The 20,301-nt window shown below is 39.5% G+C and overlaps 1 protein-coding gene across 2 annotated transcripts in view; it reads right to left on the bottom strand.

Annotated features, from left to right (window-relative positions):
* The window catches only part of ATP13A5 (ATPase 13A5), a 97,205-nt gene that overhangs the window by 22,949 nt on the left and 53,955 nt on the right, over positions 1-20,301 (bottom strand). For both annotated transcript variants that reach the window (XM_081072774.1, XM_081072775.1), the window contains 10 exons: positions 19,933-20,083; positions 17,572-17,658; positions 16,642-16,798; positions 14,544-14,661; positions 11,382-11,506; positions 10,431-10,591; positions 8,425-8,550; positions 7,269-7,348; positions 4,674-4,716; positions 2,058-2,167 (listed from right to left, as the gene is read on the bottom strand). In XM_081072774.1, the coding sequence (XP_080928900.1) occupies positions 2,058-2,167; positions 4,674-4,716; positions 7,269-7,348; positions 8,425-8,550; positions 10,431-10,591; positions 11,382-11,506; positions 14,544-14,661; positions 16,642-16,798; positions 17,572-17,658; positions 19,933-20,083 (1,158 nt within the window). The remainder of the gene's footprint in view (positions 1-2,057; positions 2,168-4,673; positions 4,717-7,268; positions 7,349-8,424; positions 8,551-10,430; positions 10,592-11,381; positions 11,507-14,543; positions 14,662-16,641; positions 16,799-17,571; positions 17,659-19,932; positions 20,084-20,301) is intronic.

The following is a 20,301-nucleotide window of genomic DNA, read 5'->3' as shown; positions in this document are numbered from 1 at the left end:
CCACACCCCCCCCCCCCGAAAAAAATTAAGACACCCAGATTCAAAGAAAAGTGCAAAAACCCATTGTAAGCAAAGCATAAAGGATGTCTGCATGGACCTCCAAAATTACTGCTATAATGATTATGAATTTTAAGCAGCTCACTCATTTATTTGTGCATTCGACAAACAGTCATCAAATGCTCTGATGTGCTTGGCACAATGATACAGAAATGAATAAGGAACAGTCCTTGCCCCAAAGCACTTGAACCATAACAAGTGTTTCACAGGACACCTCTGCATCTGGACCTATGCATGTAAAACTCTACCTTATCGCCCCTCTGGAGGATGTTTTCTCTGGAATAAGCATGCATCAAGGAGAGCAAGGGTACAATGAGCCTAACAGAGCTGAACCACATCTAATTTTACAAATCTATGAAATATAGCAGCAAAGAGTTTCTACCCTGAAGTCTTATTAAACCATCTGCCACTAGAGAAATTTTACATCATGACTTGTATTTTAAAACAGTATACTGCATTCATAAATGCATCAGGCCACATGATTAGAAAGAGCATCTGAAGTTCAAATGCCATTGCCTTTTGGATGTGCCAAGCAGGCACGTTGCATAATCATCCAGGAGTTTAAACTTCCTATGCAAGGCCGCCATACCTGGTGCTCCAATTTAACCTCCACAACTCCCATCTGAGAAGCCTTCCAGCCCAATTAGGTTATTGGGCCCCGGCACTCTCCAGTTAAGACCCCATTTCTAAACATGGGTCTCCATTTCCCCCACCTGGCATTCACTCCCACTTTCTTTCTGTTCACAGATGTCCTATCCATCCCTCATGTTGCAACTCTCCTAATGAAGACTTCCCTCTGGCTAGAGTTATCATACTGAACTACTGGAACAATTCCTGTATTGTGTAGATGTTAATTTATTTAAAGCTCAATTATTATGCACTTCTCATTAATCAGGCATAAGTTTCTGCTTTGTGATTACATCTATATCTATCTATAGTCTTTACTGGAATGTAAGTCTTCCAGGGCAAGGCTCTGTCTCATTCTTAACCCATCACATTTCTAGGCACAATATTTAAAACGAGCTCCAGAAATGTCGATGATGGAAAGCATGAACTAGGGTGAGGATCCTGAGGACTCCAGTTTTGTCATCACCGTTATGTGAACCAGATTTAGGTGATAGATATAGTAAGGAAAGAGCTTGGAGAGACTCCCCAAAAGACAAATCATTAAAACATAATGTCTGATTGGCTAGGGCTAAAGAAGAGGAAAGAGTTAAAATAGCTCGGAGCTTCTGAGCCTGGATGACGGACTCCAAGGACTAAATGGTCTTCAGAAGCAGGGAACATAGGAGTTAGGAAGAGGAGTGCTTTAAGGCAGAGGAGGTGTTTGTGGGTGTGGAAGGACACAGGTGCAGCCACCCAGTGTTCAGGGAGCTGTGTCAGACTGTCTTGCTGATGTGCAGCCAGACAGGGGTGTGGAATTTCAAGCCTGGCACTTTTCAGTGATTCCTGCCAATAGCTGCCCATTCAGATGCACCAATGGATATGATGGAGAATGTCATGGTTCTCTTTTTTGTATATATCTCAAGATTTGGTGATGTCTTCCAGGCCTTTGGCCATGAAGATGGCCAAAAGTTTCCACACAAGTAACAACAGGAGATTTTGGAGACATAACACCACTTGGGGAAGCTATCTAATGAAATGTTCCCTTTCTGCTTCCTCAAATTCTCAGCTCCTTAGAGAAAGGTTCCAGTGAGCACCCAACATACAAAATAAAGGAGAGAAGAAGCAAGAAAAGCAATTATTTTTTAAATACCAACTCTAGCTTTCAGCTGTCTGTATGACACAGTCATTTATCCTTTAAGGCTCAGCAAAATCACTTGTTTGTGGCTTTTACCAGCATTCTCACGCAGCACTAATGGCTCCCTTAATTGGTGCTCCAATAGTACTTTATCTATACCTCTGTTGTGACTCTTATCACTAAATTATAGTTGACTTCTGTCCAGAGCTGGACAATGAGCCCATCAGTCATGTGGGTGGAAGACGAAGAAGTGGCTTACTTGATGAGATGAGGCACACACTCGATGTTGGCTGTTTTTGAGGTGAAAGGGGACGCCACAGATGCTTCCTGCTCTGACAGGGAAATGCCTGCATGAGCCATTTTCAAAGCCTGGAATGATAAATCCATGTTACATCCATGCCTCCTCAGGCCAGGCTCTAACTATTCAAATACCATGAGGCTATTCTTCACATTACAGAGTTTATAACGCTGTACCTTTGACCCCTGGGTCTCTTTTTATGCTGTTCCTCCACCTGGAATACCCTCCTCCCCGATCCACAAAGTCATCAACTAAAGAGGCAACAAATAATATAATGACCCAGAGGTAGAACAATGGTGTGTGTGTGTGTGTGTGTCTGTGTGCATGCATGTGTGTGTATTAGTTGTGGGGCATAGACGTAATAAGAAAATGAAAACAGTCATTCAATAAATCTATTAATAATATGACAGCATTTGGATGGACATTTGTGGGTGATATTCAGCATCACAGTTCTTACACTTAGCAAGCCATCTTCATGGACAATATGAAAAGAGATCCAATCCCCACCTCTCCCTAGGTTGCCAAATCCAGTCAACCAGCTAACCGCCGGGAAAAATATGGAGCACACAGAGTCTTCACTGGGGACAGGGACATTATCACACTCATTCCAGGACATGTGTTGCCTTCCTGAAATGAGGGCTAATTCTTCTCTCATTAAGACTGAAAGCCATTCAGAGAGTATAGAGAGCAGACAGTGAACAAACAGAACAGAGAGGCCAGCAAGCCTTTAATCTTACGAGAATTATGTGGGCATAAAATAAGATTCTTCATTTCCACAGTTCTGTAGAGCTACAAAGTACCTGTATATCATGGCCAGTATATACTAAATTCATGGTCAGTATATATTAGAGTATTTTCTTCTTCCTCTTTTCTCTCTTAATATCGTGTATATCTATTATATAATTTAGGACCATCTACTTTATGTTAGGGTTATTTTATGCATAATTCTTTCCCTACCCAAAAATGAACTCTTTAGGAGCAGAGGCTTTATCCTTTTTAGTACCTGATATCTTTGTTTTGTTCTAACGTTCATATAATTAATAGGCATGAGTACCCATTCTACATTTTAAAGAGTAGACTAACAGTTAGCTTCTTCTCATAATACATAAGGCAGAAAAATTTATAATAGATCTCTAAGTATGAACATATAGATTTTTATAGAACTTTGAGGAAAACATTTAATAATGAAGTAAAACAAATACCCATATGTTAAGTATCTAATAGATTTTGGAAATACAAAGTAGTCCACTTTATTTCTTGTTCCACACATTAGCTACTAAAATATTTTCTTATGTTCATAAATCTTCTAGATAAACTACTATTGTAACCACATCTTTAAAACTTAGATTATAAAAAATGCACTGCCTTCTATTGTGTATGAGAAGTAATCTGCTGAGAATAATTTAATTTAGGTTTTGCTATAGTATATAATAACCAAATTGTTTGGCCTATAAACACATTAAAATTGTTAAAGATTTTGCTTACCTTGGGTTAGTCATCAATTCAAATGGAGAGTGCAACCAAGAAATCAGGAGAAGGCTGAGACTCAGAAGGACAGCCATGGAAGAATTAGGGAAGATGACCAAGAGCAAAGATGTGTCATTAGAGACCAAGGCTACGAACGTCCACGCCCTCGTATGCCCACTTACTATGTACAGATGTGAAAGTTGGACAGTGAAGAAGGATGATAGGGAAAAAAAAAGATTCATGTGAAATATAGTGTTAGAAGAGAGCCTTAAAAATAACCTGGACCACCAGAAAGATGAACAAGTGGGTGCTAGGGCAAATTAAGCCTGAAACACCGCTGGAGAAAAAAGGGCAAAAAAGCTGTGGTCCATCATGAGAAGGCAAGATTCTTTGGAAAAGACAGTAATGCCGGGAGAAACAGAAAGCAGCAGAAAAGAGGAAGACCAAATATGAGATGGATTGGCTCCATCAAAGAAGCCATGGTTATGACTCTACAGGAGCTGAGCAGGGCTGTTGAGGACAGGACATTGTGGGCATCACATGTTCATGGGGTCTCCAGAAGTTGGAGCGGACTCACAGCATGCGGCATACACAATGTCACTGAGTGTAAGAATTTGGGGGTATAGCCAACTTTGAAAAACTAACCCTGGAATAGCAGTTTGGTGGGAATAATACAATTTACATATAATTCAAAAATGTAACCCTCAATTTCAAACTTTTTCTTCACTAAGACTTAACCAGATGTGTGACTTCAGGCAAAAAAAAAATAAAATAAAATAAAGGAATTTACTTCCCTAAAGTAATTTTCTTATTGATAACCTGAGAGATTTAAACCCGCTTGTCTTGTAAAGGCCCTCTGGGTCTGAATTAGGGGAGCCTAAGTAGCCTTCCCTTGTCATTAGTATTCTAGGCATTGTCAGAAAACAGCTGAAGTGACTCATCTTATTCCTCTCCACTTCCAACCCACACTCAGGTAGAGTAGAATATAAACAGCAAAATAACCAAGTGATTGTTGGCAGAAGGCTGAAGAGACAGACCCCAGGGGACTGTGGGGACCCCAAGAGGGATATTAATGAACTGACTATATTAGTAGAAGTAATTTGTACTCACCCCACAGTCATTAGCTCCATCTCCACACATGCCCACATAATAACTGCGGGGGAAAGGATAAGAAAAATTAATGGCTTAATGCCTCACTTGAAAAATTTCCATCATAACTAACTCACATATCGGTTGTATATGCATGTGTGTATGAGAGAGCGAGAGAGAGAAAGACAGAGAGAGAGAGAGAGATCTGAACACGTGGAATTATGCTTAAGGGCAATAACTTGACAAGAAATATTCCCAGAGGAATAAGGCCATTGTATTATTTAAATTGTTTCAATCAGTCACATGGAAACAATAGTGACACTGCAAGGTCGTCCACAAAGATGATCACACACTTCAGAAGAAGTCCTGTTCGATTATATCCACCAAGGCCAAGCTTAAGAGTGCACAGCCATATCACAGCACTTCTCCCAGAACCTAATGTACAGATCATAACATAACCCATCCATGTTTTGGTTGCTGACTGCTACTGAAAGTTTAGAGTTCAGACACCAGGATGAGAAACATTTGGGAAATAGTTTAACAGATATAACTATATATATATATATATATATATATATATATATATATATATATATATACACATACTCTTGGTGCATCTTAGAGTGAAAATGAGATAATATGCTCCCATTATACAAGTTTGATGTACAAACACAATGATATAAATAAGAGTAAATATTAAAAGCTGTTGCCAAAAAAAAGGAATTTCTGATTCAAGACACACTCTGTATCCTATTGTAAGTAAACAATACATTATAGGTATTGATTAATGACAATACTGTTAAAGGCTCAGCTGTAATTTTCCAAAAACACATGAAATAAAATCAATACACGGAAAAATAAAATTTGGGGAGAATTTCCTTATTACTACTTGACAAAGAAGTGGCCATTTATATAGGTCAAAAATGATCAAGTGTAAACAAATTCATATGGTTTAACCTAATATTTGGCTAGTGTATATGGAAATCACCCTATACACATTTGTATGCACTCATATATATATCATGACTCTGCACATTTGCTGAAAATGGCTTCCTTTCTTCAGGCTTAAAGCACAGATTTAGTCTCTACATCACACAAAGAATCTTTCATATTCTAGTGTCCTCTGAATTCAGAAAGAGAATTCAGACTCTATATATGCTGCCAACAATAAAGGCATAAAGAAGGAAATCAGAAAATTGAGAAGATAGCTCATTTTTAGACAGCATGTATCTTCGTGAATTGATTTTTCCTTAGGGGAATATAGCTTTTCAAATTTAAACATTTAAGTTGGCAAAATTTCTCAGGCATTTGGGAAGGGTAAAATTACTTTCGTCAGCCAATATCATATAATGACCATATAAGTGAAAAAGCATTTTAGACACTGGTAATAACCCAGACTCAAGGCAGTATAGCAGTTAATAGGCAGGCTTTGAATCTCTCACAAGAATGCTTAGGCAAAAACAAAATAAAATAGTAAAAAGCAGTCTCCTAATTTTACCTACTACTTAACAGCAACTATTCTCAAGTTTCACTATTCTCTCTGTTCCTTTTCACTTTTCAGAAATCTGCAGCCCAGAAATTGTAACATTTCAAGCAAGTAATAGGTAGGTCTGGTCTCAAGAAGAATGGTTTCACTCTGACGTGACTTGGTCATCTGTATTTTTGAAGGAGATAAGGAAGGACTTTTTTTTTTCACTTTGACCTTTATACCCTGCCAAGGCCAAATACAGTGAGAATGCCAGTCCACCTCTTTCCTGCAAGACTTGAAATTATTCACATATCTTCTAATGAACCCACCTCAAAAAATTCTGGGTGATAACTCACACACTTCCTCATTTTTTTCATTCTGAGCTATAGAAGCCCCTACTATTTCTATTCTCTACATCCAAGCAGGCAGTCTTCCTCTAAAATATGCCCTATGGGCCACAGAATCAATTCTCTTTGGGGTAGAAAGCTTCTAAGATAGTCCTTAGTGATCCCCACCTCCTGGTACCTTTGACGTTGTAGAATGCCCTTCTTTGAGTGTAGGCTGGTACTAATGACAGGCTTCTAATGAAGAGAATATAGCCAAAGTGATGATGAGACATCACTTCTGAGATGATATAAAAAATGGATCTCTCTCTCTCTCTCTCTCTTTCTCTCCCTCTCTCTCTCTCTCTCTCTCTCTCACACACACACACACACACACACACACACACACACACACACACACACTCTTCTTCTTTGCTCACTTATGAAAGCCAGCTGCCACACTGTGAACTTCCTTATAAAATGATTCATATGGCAAGGAACTGAGGGTGGGTAATGTCCAACAGCCAGTGAAAAACTGAGACTCTTAGTCCAACCCACAAGGAATTGAATCCTACCAACAACATGTAAGTGAGGCTGGTGGCAGGTCCTTCCCCTCAAGTGCTGATGACCGCAGTCCTGGCGATACCTGATTATATAGCCCTGTGAGAGACCCGGAGCCAGGAGAGTCAGCTAAGTACACCTGGAATCCTGACCCACAAAATTGTAAAATAATAAATGGTGTTATTCTAAGCCACTAAGTTTTGGGGGTAATTTGTTACACAGCAGATAATTAATTACACTATCCTTTTATGCAGTAACACATACTTTAATTTCTGAAATTCTTCAACAAGGCTTGATTTCTGCCCAGGAGACATTCTTGCAAAAACGGTTCCATTCACCAGAATCTAAAGAGAAAAACTCTTACAATAAAATTAGAAAGAACACTTTTAAATAAAAGAACAGCCCTGAAAAGTCACTTTTGGCTGCTGTTGTAATATACCATTGGGTGGTGTATCATTAGACCGAATGTCAGGAAAGGGAAAAGGTGGTTTAATGATTTAATATTTAACTTTCACTTTCAGTCCTCCATCAAAACTCTATTACTTCTTTTCAGGCCATTTTTCCAAGATGGGATAACCTCTAATTAATAATAATAACCAAAAATCAGCAGAGCATATGGGATAAAAATGCTGAAGGAAAGTTCTTTTTACTAAGCACTGTCTCCAGAACTGCAGTATAGACAGAGAAAGAAGCAATAGATGGGGAGTTGAGAAATAAGCTTCTGTTCTCACCTCTGTCCCAACTAGCTACACAAACCTTCAACAAGTGACTTAACCTTTCTGAGTCTCAGCTTTTTCATCTCTACAATGAGAACTGGATTAACAGGTTTCTGCAAGCCTTTGGGGTCTTTGTCCCCATTCCATGGTCCCTGACTGGTCAAACGACAGAATTCTCAAGACACAGCTAACAGATGGTTACTGCCCTTTCTTGTGCTCTACTTATCTCTTTCACACTGACAGCACGAACCTGGACGGCACTATTTTAAAATAACACACAGAATACACGATAACAAATGATTTTGAAAATAAACCATGGGGCCTTTGTTTCCTCCTGCTTTAATTCAAAAATCTCGACAGGAAGGGGAATAGAGCTCATCCTGACATGAGTTGGTGGCTTTCAGAAAGAAGCTGACCCACAAAACTGGCAGCATGTTTGGAACTACCTGAAGGTTCTCCCTGTTGGGGGGTGGCGGGGCGTGGAGCGGTACCAGAACTCAAACTCTGAAGTGGAGGCCATGCGCATGTACAGGACCAAGAAGGCATGGGTGGGGCCAGGGACCTTGGAAGGGGCAGTGGCCCTTTGGGGGTATTTATTTTCTGTGAGAAAACATCAGTGATCCTCATCTTCACTCCCTTCTTCCCCTTTTTTGCCTCACTAATTTGAGGAGGGAAACAAAACACTTCATTTCTCCAGTACTTACTTTTGGAAGCAAGCTGTTAAAATGCTGAAGTAGCACTTGATATGATTTTCCACTCATTGCAAAATGATAACAGCACCCTTTTTCTCCAGCAGGCACTGAACTGTTTCCAATGTTAATGCAGGTTTCCTAAAATCAAAAGGCATCATTTCCACGTCAGCTCTTAAAGAATGTCTCTGTTTTCCTATGTTTTATGGAAGGAAGCGTATTCATATTTCATAACCATGTGAGGGCCAGCAAACATACTGTGTAAGTTGTCCGTGGAACTTAGACTTATGTGAAGAGGATACTCAAAATGTCTTCCAAAATTATATGAACATGCGATAACTTGACAACATGATACTCTGTATCTTATCTTGGGAGATAATTCATGTGTGATGTCAGGCTACCGAGGAAATCATTCCCAGGTATCCATTAGTGATTCCAAGAAGAATGGGAACGTCCTTCCCTCTTCTTCGTTCTCCTCATCGTGCAATCTTTTATTTTCTAAGATTGCTTACAATTCATTCCTTCAAAAATCATGCCCCAAAGCCTCCACTGTAAAATAGACAGACTCTTTTTTGCAGAGACTAACTCCTATTAGCCCCTGACCTCTCCCCATGCCAACAGGTAGCCTGTTCCCTTATGGTTCCCAGATCTTTCACACCCTGGGGTCCATTGCAGCAGCACTACTCCTTTTCTGAAATCCTTTCCTCCTGTCTTTCACTTGTCAATGTCCCCCTATCACTGTGTTCTAGTCCCATGTGGCTCCGCCCCAAGGAAAGCATCTGATGAATGCATAAACAGTCAAAATGTCAATAGATGATAATGGTTTTTCATGTCACATGTCTCAGAGGTACTTATATCTGTGTAGGGTTCTAAATTCAAATAGTAGAAAAGGTGAGAAAATGTTTTACATGAGAGGAATTCATCTTAGAGATAGCATTGTGTTTGGAAGAAAAAATACTTTGGTGTGCTGAATTGGAAGGCAAGGCGATATAGTCCTCCCCTTGGTGAAATAGCCAACAAATGTCTTGCTCTGCAGCATTCCACATCAGGCAAGCACAGGATTCCCTTTGCTTTTACTAGAACCTGGGAGAGAAAGTATGGTGGGAAAGAGCCAGAGAGGAGGAAAGCCTATGATTGTGATGTGACTTTTCCCAACAACAACGCAAAACTTCAGTAAAAGTATTAAGCTCTCTGGTGTTTGAGTCAAGTTAACGCACCTACTCACAGGGTAAGGGCAGGACCACTCTGTACAGTTGTGCAGTTTGTATACTGAACAAAGGCCTACTCCACACTTAACAATCCAAACGGCTGGTCAGCCTAAAGAAAGGGAGCATTTTTGTAATTTATCACCTGGAGGACCATCTCTTTGCGTTCACACAAAGACAGAGGTGCTACATTTAGTGATCGAAGTCAGGCGATAAGTATTCCCTTCATATGAAAGAGCTGTCCTGTCACAAGTGCACAGGGAGCTTACTCTCTAGAGAAGCCAGCACCTGTTGACTGCATGTCACAGGAACAGCACAAGCTAAATGCCCATGGATTTGGGTGGCATCAAACAGACCTGAATTTGATTTCCTGCTCTACAACGTGCTAGTTGTATGTCTTGGGCAAATTTCTCCGTAGGCCTCAGTTGTTTCATTTCATTTGTGAAACAAACAGTTTGCTCAACTGTACGGAGTAACTGTGAGGATTAGATGGGAGTTATGGATGTAAATCGGTGGTTCTCAACCACAACTGCCCATTGGAATCAGTGCGAGGAAGGGCTGACGACGGCTCCCAGCCCAGAGATTCTGATTTAATTGGTAGAGCCCTGGCATTGGAAGCTACTCATCTTCCAGGTGACTCCTGTGTGCAGCCAAGGCTGAGAAGTACTAGAGGAACAGCTAAATGCTTTGCAAACTGTAAAGCTCTGAACAGACGTGAGGGATTATTACTATGATGACTTGTGAGGCTGAAAGAAAACTGCCCTGGGCCAGCACTATATTCCATCAGGCCACAGAGGACCTTCTAACATTTCTCACATTCTTCCCAGGTCCATTGTCTTGGTTCTCTATCAACTGCCAGGTCACAGAGGCAGAAACAGACTCTTCCGGCTCATTGGCTTCGACAAGGATCACTTGGCTCTCTCGAGGAATCATTTCAGAATTCTTTGCAACAGTAATGGCTGTTTGCAGATTATCACCTATATGACAAAGAAAGTTGGTTTGCTTTATGTATAAACCTCTCAGCAATCAGAATTGAGCTCCCCTCCTTCCTCTGAATGTCTATACCACTTTGTTGGTGTTCTTTCGTGGCATTTATCACTCTCTACCTTATTTTATAACTATCTCCTCCTCTGTCCAAGCTGCCTATCCCTAGTGGCCGAACACTATGTCTGCAATTCCCACCTGATAGCATCATGCACTGAACATTGCGTATTTCCAAAATAAGCACAAATGAATAAATAACTGTTTAGCACTTTATGACTAATCCTCAGGAGACTGGCAGCTCTTAGCAGTGAAACTAATATGGCCCAATCTGATAGCATAAAATCATCCTTAGGATCTGGCTTCCAGTTAAGCAGAGAAAAGAATACAGCGCTGGGCCATGCTTGAATTTGACCATCACATGCCATGCCTGGCCCCTCTGCCCTGAAGGACAATCCAGCAGTCTCACACACTTTACACAGAGGTCTCATTGGAGTTCTTGATGAAAATACATCCATTTTTGTATTTAAACGTTTACTGAGAGCCCATTGGTACTATGCCGATCCTGGGTAGGAACAGTGGACATTAGAAAAAGAGAATGAGATGTAGTTCCTGCCTCCAAAGCTCATGGTGGTGTTAGGGGAGCTATACAGGTTCCCAGGTAACTGGACCCCAGGATAATAAATTAGACAGCAAAGCATTTTTTTTTTTCTGCCTCATGTCAAATCACATGATCTTCATATGCCTGGGAAACATTCAACTTGTGGGGCCTCCCGAAACACGTACCGGTAATCATCACAGTTCTGATGCGGGCCTCGTTCAGTTCCTTCAACACTGATTTGGTTTCCTTTTTCAATCGATTCTCCATTATGAGAAGTCCCAGAAATGTTAACTCTGACTCTACCGTCTCTCTTTGGATTCAGGAGAAAGTCAGTATTAAAGCTTATTCATGTAGTCTCAAGAGTTGGATTTATTTTTTCTTTTTGAAATTTCTAAGTTTTATCTATGTAATATATGCACATGTTAATTAAATCAAAAAGAACCCAAAAACTTATCATGAAAACCAAAAGACCACGCTTCTCCTTTCCAGAGGCAGCAACCACTTTAAATCTTTTAGCTGCTGCTTCTAGTTTTCAGCTCCATTAAAAAAAAGAAAAAAAGTGTGTTTATCTTCCAACTCTTCTGTTGGTTTTTAAAATTTTTATTAACCACTTATGTACTTTTTTAATTTCTAAAAACTTTTTTTGAGCTTGTAATAATTTCAGTTTAATTAGACATTTATTAAGTATATACTGCATAACACATACTATAGTAATAGTTGAATATGGAGTTGTCCATTTCAGCTTCCATCTATAACCTCCAGTAAATACATGTTATCAGCCAAGGATTTGAATGGTTTCCAGAATTTAAACTTGGAAGCTTGGAAATGTAATTCAAACTTGGATGGGAACACAATGAAGACACTTTTCTCTGGAGAAGCGTGTAAGTCGCTACGTTCATTCAAAATTCCACTCACTAAATAACTGCTTGATTTTTTATTTTATATTAGGCACTTTGGTGAATACCCAGATAATCAGATATAAATTCTGCCTTAGTGATCTCAGAAAATATTATAAAAGAAAATCTACCTTAATTAAGAACTTGTTAAAATCCCATCACTATAACCTCATGAATTTCCATTATAAATTGGATTAATATTTTCTCATTAACTAGAAACAAAAGATCCAAAAACCATCTCACCAATTTATTCTGGTTTCCATCTCTATCTTATAACTCTTCCCCTCGTTAGGAATTGTGGCCTTTTGTGACTCTACAATATTTCTAGCAAAATCCTGTGTTAGGTCCCTCGCACCAACTGTTCCTGTTACCTGCAATGCTTTTCCTCTGGATATCTGTATGCCTTGCTCCCTGACTTTACTAGAGCTTCTGTTCAAATGTCACCTCCTCAGAAGACTTCCCTAATCAGCCCATGTAAAATGGCATCCTCTGTCATTTGTTTTTTAATCCTCTTAAACTACTTTATTTTTTCCTTTAGGGCATTTAATCACTACTTGACAATATTGTATTGATTTATTATTTACTTTTCCTCAATTAGGATATAAGCTCATGAGGGAAAGGATTTATTTTATTCACTTCTGATTCCTCAGTGCTCTGAAGAACATCTCACACAGTCAAGCTCAATAGAACTTTGCTACACCAACGAAAGGGGGAATCTTGATTAAACATTTTTTCTGTGTTTTTTAATTTTGGGGTTTTGTTGTTGTTATATTTTTAGTAAATCATCTCAAGAAACTCTTCTACTTCCTTTTTTCTGATGGCAGTTTTTTAGAAGTTTTTGATTTTCTAATTGGAAAATTTTGCTAAGTATAATTTAATTTCAAAAAACATCAAAATACTATTCCTTTACCCTGTTTGAAAATAGTAACTAAATTCCAAGAAGCTTAACAGACTCCTGATATTTTCTTGGAAAAGTCGAGATGATTGAACATCTATCATTTTTATCGTCATTTTCTTATTTTGTTATATTCATAATAATGTCTATCTCACTAGTGGCTTGTAAATGAGAACATCACAACTTCATTTGTATGTGGCAGTTTGGTGGTGGCTACACTCCATGTCAAGCTACATAAATCTTTTCTTTACACATGACCTTAACATTTGTTATTAAAATCTATGTCTTGAAAAACTATAAAATCCTGTGTGTGATGGGTCTTTATGCTTGCTCAAGAATAACTAACATCTTGATTGTTAAATCCGTGAGTGCCATCATATATTTCAAAATGAGCTTTGTGATTCTATATAAAAGATTAAAACATCATGGCTGAAAGGGTCTTTAGAGATCATCCAGTCCTACATTTTGGGAAATACACATAGTGGAAGAAAGGGACAATGATTGCTGATCATATTAGAGAAGATGGACTTATGTTGTAAATCGTAGTGTTGAACCAAGAATATCCACATCTTATGCAGAGGAGCTAATTTTATATAAATGAGTATCAGCAACACAAAATCAAAAATAACTAGTGCATGGATAATTTGTTATTTAATTTTTCACAGTATTTCTGTATACCTTTGTCATAGACAATTCAAAAACAACTTTAAAAACTGAGAAACATTAAAAGAAAAAGTAATCTGCAGATTATCCTCTAATGAGGACAGTTTATCCCTTTAATGTAACTAAGAATGCTGAATTCTATTTCATGTAAGGAATTCAGTTTACACTCACTACCTCTCCAGATCTGAGGGAGGTGTATTACTGAGTCCTGAAAGAAGTCAAGTCCAGGGGAAGCTGGTGTGCTCAGTGGTTAGAGCACAGTGCTCATAACACCAGCGTCGCCGGTTCGATTCCCACATGGGCCAGTGAGCTGCGCCCTCCATAACTAGATTGAAGACAACGGCTTGAACTTGGAGCTGAGCTGTACCCCCCACAACTAGATTGAAACCAACAACTTGACATGGAGCTGATGGGTCCTGGAAAAACACACTGTTCCCCAATACTCACCCCACACAAAAAAAAAATTTAAAAAAAGAAGTCAAGTCTAAGGGATTCTGGAAGACTTTCAAAGTGCCAACTCTCACCTTTCCTTAACCCCTTTGTATGTATGACCCACAAGTTAGTCAGCCACATAATGTTCTGTGGCTGAAAGAGGTTGGTTGTTTTTGGTGGGATGATGGAATTGAGGGTAGAGGTAACTCACTGTCATCTGGGAGTCAGGAGATCTCAACTGCCATCCTTGTTCTGCCACTAACCAGCATTGTGACTGGATCAAGTCCTCCCCAGTGTGGCTTAGAGTTGCCCATCTCTGACTTAGGGGACTGGATGAGATCGATTCTTCATTGCTAAGAACCTTCCCAGTGATTTGAGCTCTTCATCCATCCATCTCCCAGTCCCCTTCACTCCGTGCACACAGAGCCTGCCTTACTACTGTCGATTTCCAAGTTTCTTACCTGGATAAACTCTGAACTTCTGAAATTTTCCCCAACCTCAAGTCTTTATGGGCAAGGGCAATGACACGGAAGCCTTGCATTGTGTACTTCTTCAGCTCTTCTGGGAAATTCTCGGGCACTGCCAGGAGAGAAGAGAGGGCTAAATGTAAGGTCAAACTGAAGGTTGCCCAACTCCTAAGCAAGACTCTGGGATGCAGTCACTTGTTTTAACTTTCACTTCATAAAAATGCTTTAATATAAAAACTACAGCTTCAGTTAAAGGTCACAAACAACTTTGTCAGTGTGTTCTTATTAGTCTGACAGAAACGAATGCCAAAGATGATCAGGTCGTCTATTGGGTGTCAAATACACTGGCTGGGTCCAGTAAGGACAGACCTCAGGACGTATCTACCTGGATGAAATGAGGGAAACAGCAAATCCTCTAGATCAGGAATCAACAAACTACAGGCTAAATCTGGCCCATCACTTGTTTTTATAAATAAAGTTTTATTAGAACATAGTCACGGGCATTTGTTTATTGTTTATGGCTGCTTTGGGGCTACAATGGCAGAGTGAAACAGTTGAAACAAACACCATGTGGCATGCAAAACTTAATTTATTACCTGGCTCTTTACAAAAAAGTTTGCCAATTCTTCAATTCTTGCTTTAGATAATGGATGACACAATACCAGCATTTGTGTGTTTTGACATGGTAATCATAACTAATGTTAGTATATTTATAAAATCTTTATGATTTACAGTCTGCCTATAAAGGTATCAGAAAGAAGCACAGTATAATCAGAGGCATGGTGGCTTAGGTAGCAAAACACCTGAGTTCTAATCTCCACTCTCCTGCCAACTAGCTCCCTGACCTTGGGCATGATAAGTCTCTCTTCTACACCTCAATTTTACTATCCATAAAAGGAGGGGGATGTGGATCTCTCTGTCCCAATTCAGCTCAGACTTTCTGTAATTCTAAAATAATGCGGGAGGTGGGGATCTAATTTCAAGGATGCTCTTACCTCTCATTTCTTACGTATGAGGGGGGTGGGAAAAATCACTGACAATAATATTAGCGTATGTCAAGGATCAGAGTTTAGAACAGTATGAAGAATTAAAAGGGCTATCAGAAGAATGAGAGGTGGCAAGTGACAGGCCCAAACCTTTACTGATAGAGCAGGGACAATAGTTACCAGTTAAAATTTCAAGAAGGTAGTCACTCATCTGTGTGGCTGGTGGGGGGGGGGAGAACAGCAAAGTATAGGCCATCAATCTGTGGAGGATCGAGTTAATGGGAGCTATGCAGAAGATTAAAGTCAGAAAACAAGGGGCATTTCTAAGGCACAAAAGACTCCAAGTAGGGGGATAAGTTAAAGCAATCATTTGCCAAATCAAAAATTCTGTGCATAATTTGATGGATATTAGGAATCATAAGGAGCATATAGATGAAAATAAGAAGAAAAGGCCAATTCTATCCAAATGAACTCATTTGAGTGCAACAATGTGCTTATAAATCTGGGCTGCTGCTTAGAGAGTGCATATGTTTATAAGACTAAGAAACAATACAAATCAGCTCAAAATCTGGCCCAGAAAGATGAAACTGCTACGAAGATGATCAAGTATCTTGCTCTCATACCATCTAACTTACTCTAACCACTTTTTTTCCTAAAGGGTTTATCTTTTCTACATTCTCCTTCCATCAATCTCTCTGAGGCCCCTTAAGTGGTGCCAGCTCCCCAGAGGTAACGGAACACCCCATCTGCAGAATTAGTCTAGTGTCCCAACCTGCCCCTTTGGTTCCTTCTTCTGATTTCTCCTCATTCTTACCCACCCTGGTTTTCTGAGCCCTGTGGCTTCCTATTCTGGCCTCCTTGCTTCACATCTCATTCCCTCATATTCCATCATGGCTGGGCTTTCCTGGCTGGACTACAGCAGGATATTTACTCTCTGCCTCTCTGCCTTGCTATCATCACATCTGCCTTATGAAATCTACTGGTCCCACTTCCCACCCACAGAGAAAACAACCACCTTCACATTCATTGATTTAGGCTTATTTGCTTTATGTGTTTGGACTTTTAAAATGCCTTGCCTCCTGAAGGAGAAATTTGCCATTTAGTACCTGTTTCGGCTCTGCAGAACTTGGCCATCATCTCCGGGGCGCCCTTCATGTAGACGTGGAAGTAACCCTCCCCCGCCAGCTGAGCAACCACAGACATCCTCTGCAGGCTCGAGGAAAAGGGAAACTGGCATAAGATAATGATGGCTTCCACGGGACTCTGCAAGTGGACCAAGAAAGGGAAGCTTAAGAAGCTTCTAACTTATTTCACTCAGCATAATAATCTCAAGGTCCATCCATGTTGTCACAAATGGCATTGTTCCATCTTTTCTTATGGCAGAATAGTATTCCATTGTGTACATATGTATATATCACCCCAATAAACTTTAATTTAAAGAAAAGAAGAAGAAGCTTTTAAGTGAGATTTAGCAGATGCACACCAACAAATGTGGTTTCCTCTGCAGTAAGCCCAGGGGACACCATGAATACTTGTCACAACATTGGCTGCCCCGAAGGTGATTCCCTCATCAAGTGTTCTAGTCTGCAAGGCTCTTCCCCTTGGCTGCCTGCAGAAATCACCCTCCAGGCCAAGCTCACAGGTCATCTCCTCTGTGGTACGTCTCTCCCAGATTCACTCCCACTCTGGACCTCTGTGGTTCTCTTTTTAGCCTTTATTAGAGCATTTGGCACATTGTATTACACTTACTTGCACCTCTGTTGGTTTTTCTACCAGCCCATGTGCTCCTCTAACACAGAGCCCAACCTGTCTAGCTTTGAAATCACTCTATCCCTTAGCACCTAGCACAGTGTTCTAGCATACGTAGACATTCAGTGAGTGTTGGATAAATTCAGGAATGAAAGAATGAACAAACCAACTATGGACACTGTTAGGATAAGGCAAAATAATTAAGAATATAAAAATATGGGAAACTCAGGGGAGGTTCACCAGTTCTAAGGGGAAAGAGCTATACAATTTCAGGAAGAAAATCATACCTGACTGGCTTTCGGTCCCGGTTTTATTACTATGTTTGAGTCTGACATCCCAAATTTGCAGCGGTCTACATTGCGATCTTCCATTATCTGTTTTAAAATGAAACCATTCATAAGATTCCTTAGAGAAAAATAATAAGAAAGAAATTTCTCTCATTTGCATAGCACTTTAATCTTTTCAAAGCCCTTTTCAATACTTTCTCTTCTAGGCCAATTATCTTAATACTGTCATTGTTAAATTTCTGTTGTATTGATTTACATCAAAGGACCTTATTGTGGAATGTCAAAAAGCCAGGAATATTGTGACTGCATTTTAAGTAGTAAATGATGGAAGAAGTGTAAGCTACAGGCCAATGGCTCTTCCTAAGTGGTATGTGTAGTATTTGGAGGAGGATTTAAATGGAGATATACTTTCCAATACAGCTGAGCACATTAACTCTCAGATGAGTTAGGATTATATAGCATGAGACCATTTCTTATGCTATATCTATGCTACTAGTCTAATTGGTTAGATAAAGAGTTAGGAAATTAGATGCTAGCAAATTAGAAAGCATATTTTAAAATGGTTTGTATTCTTTGGATATTACAACTGTATAAGTTATACCATCTGAGCAACTAACATTAACCTAATATATAGGAAAAGCAGTCAGATAAAGAAATAGTAGAGGTCAGAAAATAGACATCTGGTCTCCACTCTGTCACTGACTTGTTTAACTTTAGGGATATCATTTCATTTCTCTAGATCTCAGTTTCTTCTGAAAACTATTCTGACGTCCTTTCTAGTGCTAAAATTCTTACAGTCTATAAGGACATTTTCCCTCCCCCTTATGTTTAGTGAAAGGTTCCTAACTACCAAAATATGTTTAACTCAAGGCTTTCTCACCCAGCTTTAAACTCAGTGAATAATCTTGCACTTTTACGCTTTGTTTGGAATGGATATAACTGTTCTTAAAAACAGTTCTTACAGAGCTCATACTCTTTATGTTCTTATACAAGACCCTAACTTGTCTGTCATTTGTATAGATACATCAACCCTCCTCTAATGGAGAAGGGGACGCTATCAGAACCTGAATCAAAGTCACATATAAAAATAACAACCCTGTGCAACTCATTATTGTGTCAACTCTAGTGATGCTGATAAGGACCTTCCTTATAATAATTACACTGATTCTTCTCCATTAAGATGCAGGAAAGTGAGTACTATTTTGTTTTGGTGTCAAAAATTTCCCCACAACAAATACTCTCATTTTAACTTACTGATATCAGAAATTTCCCTGTTTGCCAGGATTCCCCTATTACTTTGGCCTCTAGAAAGCTACAAATGTCCTACTATAAATCTTTAAATTAGCCTTTTTGCGAGATGTACTTCACGTCCCTACAGTTATTTGTTTCCATTCCTTTACAACTCTGTTGAAAATACGATCCTGTACTTGATGTCTCTTTATAAGTAGATTTAGAATATTTTTTGGAGGGTAGCAGAACGTAATCAGCTAACTAGCTAATTAATTGATGAATACCCTCCATTTGTTGGGCCCTTCACAGTACACACAGCCCCGTTAGGCTCATAGTTTCAATGCCCACTACAAGTCTGTCAGGGAGGCATTGTTATCCCAAATGCATAAATGAGGTGCAGACTCAGGGTCTCGTTCTGGATTTGGGGTGACAAAAATAGAGAGTGGTGGAGTCGAGAGGTCTTTCCATTGTGTCATGTTTATAACCTGCCACTGCCATTCACTCTCAGCTCATAAAATTGAAACAGCTGGACCTCAAGTGCTCCAGTTTGGAGTCTAGACCTATGCATTCCAATACAGTAGCTACTTGTAGCTCTTTATACTTAAATTTAAATTAATTAAAGTAAATAAAACAAAAAATTCAGTTCGTCCGTTGCATAGACGCATTTCAAATGCTCCTGGCTAATGGCTACTATCTTTGACAGCAGCGCTCTAGTCTACTGTTTCTTCGATGGTGTTTTAAAGAATATTTGTTTTCTTCAAAACATGTTTTGGCCTGTGAATAAGGTTTCTGTCATCAAATAGGTTTGGTAAATGCTGCATAACCTCGTCCCTCTTGAATGTTCACAACACACCACAGTATATAAAATAAATCTTGTAGTTAAGAAATCAATTTAACTTTGTTCATACAGCAGTTCCCAAATTTATTTGATCATGGAACCTACTTCATGTTGTACACATTAAATGAGTTCTTTGGAGCAGAGGTTGGGAAATTCAGGTAGGATCAGACTTTCATTCATGCATTATTACAAATCTTCTCTGGGTTTCAACCAAACAGAAAAGCTTTAGCACTCCCAGTAAGGATTTCTTCAAGTTTTGCTCATTCAGGTGAAGCAAGAAACTATCACCTTACCCAGGCGGTGCCCTCAAACATTTTGAGGTCCAGTAGATCTCCCTGGATGGTCCCATCTAGAAGGATCAGAGAGTGGCAGCTAGCCATGGCTGCACACATTGGGCCCCATGGCAAAGCCCTGCCTGAGGCAAAGTTATGGACTTCCTGGAAACTGGTAGAGAAGACGATTAATAAGTTAAGGTCTTCAACAAAATCATTTTTGCACACTGTGCCCCTTAAATCTTACTAACATAGAGCTTCAATAATACCTAACCCCTATGCTGAAAACCTTCCATAGTTCCCATGCCCTCTACGATAAAGAGCAAACTCCTGAGTCTGGGATTTAAGACGCTGTCTGCTCCAGTTCTATATTACCTTGCAGATTTTACT

The sequence above is a fragment of the Rhinolophus hipposideros genome (genome assembly GCF_964194185.1).
Source record: "Rhinolophus hipposideros genome assembly, chromosome: 2".
In the NCBI taxonomy this organism is placed as follows: domain Eukaryota; kingdom Metazoa; phylum Chordata; class Mammalia; order Chiroptera; family Rhinolophidae; genus Rhinolophus; species Rhinolophus hipposideros.
The sequence above is the reverse complement of the archived record's forward strand: the minus strand, read 5'-3'. Positions and strand labels throughout refer to the sequence as shown.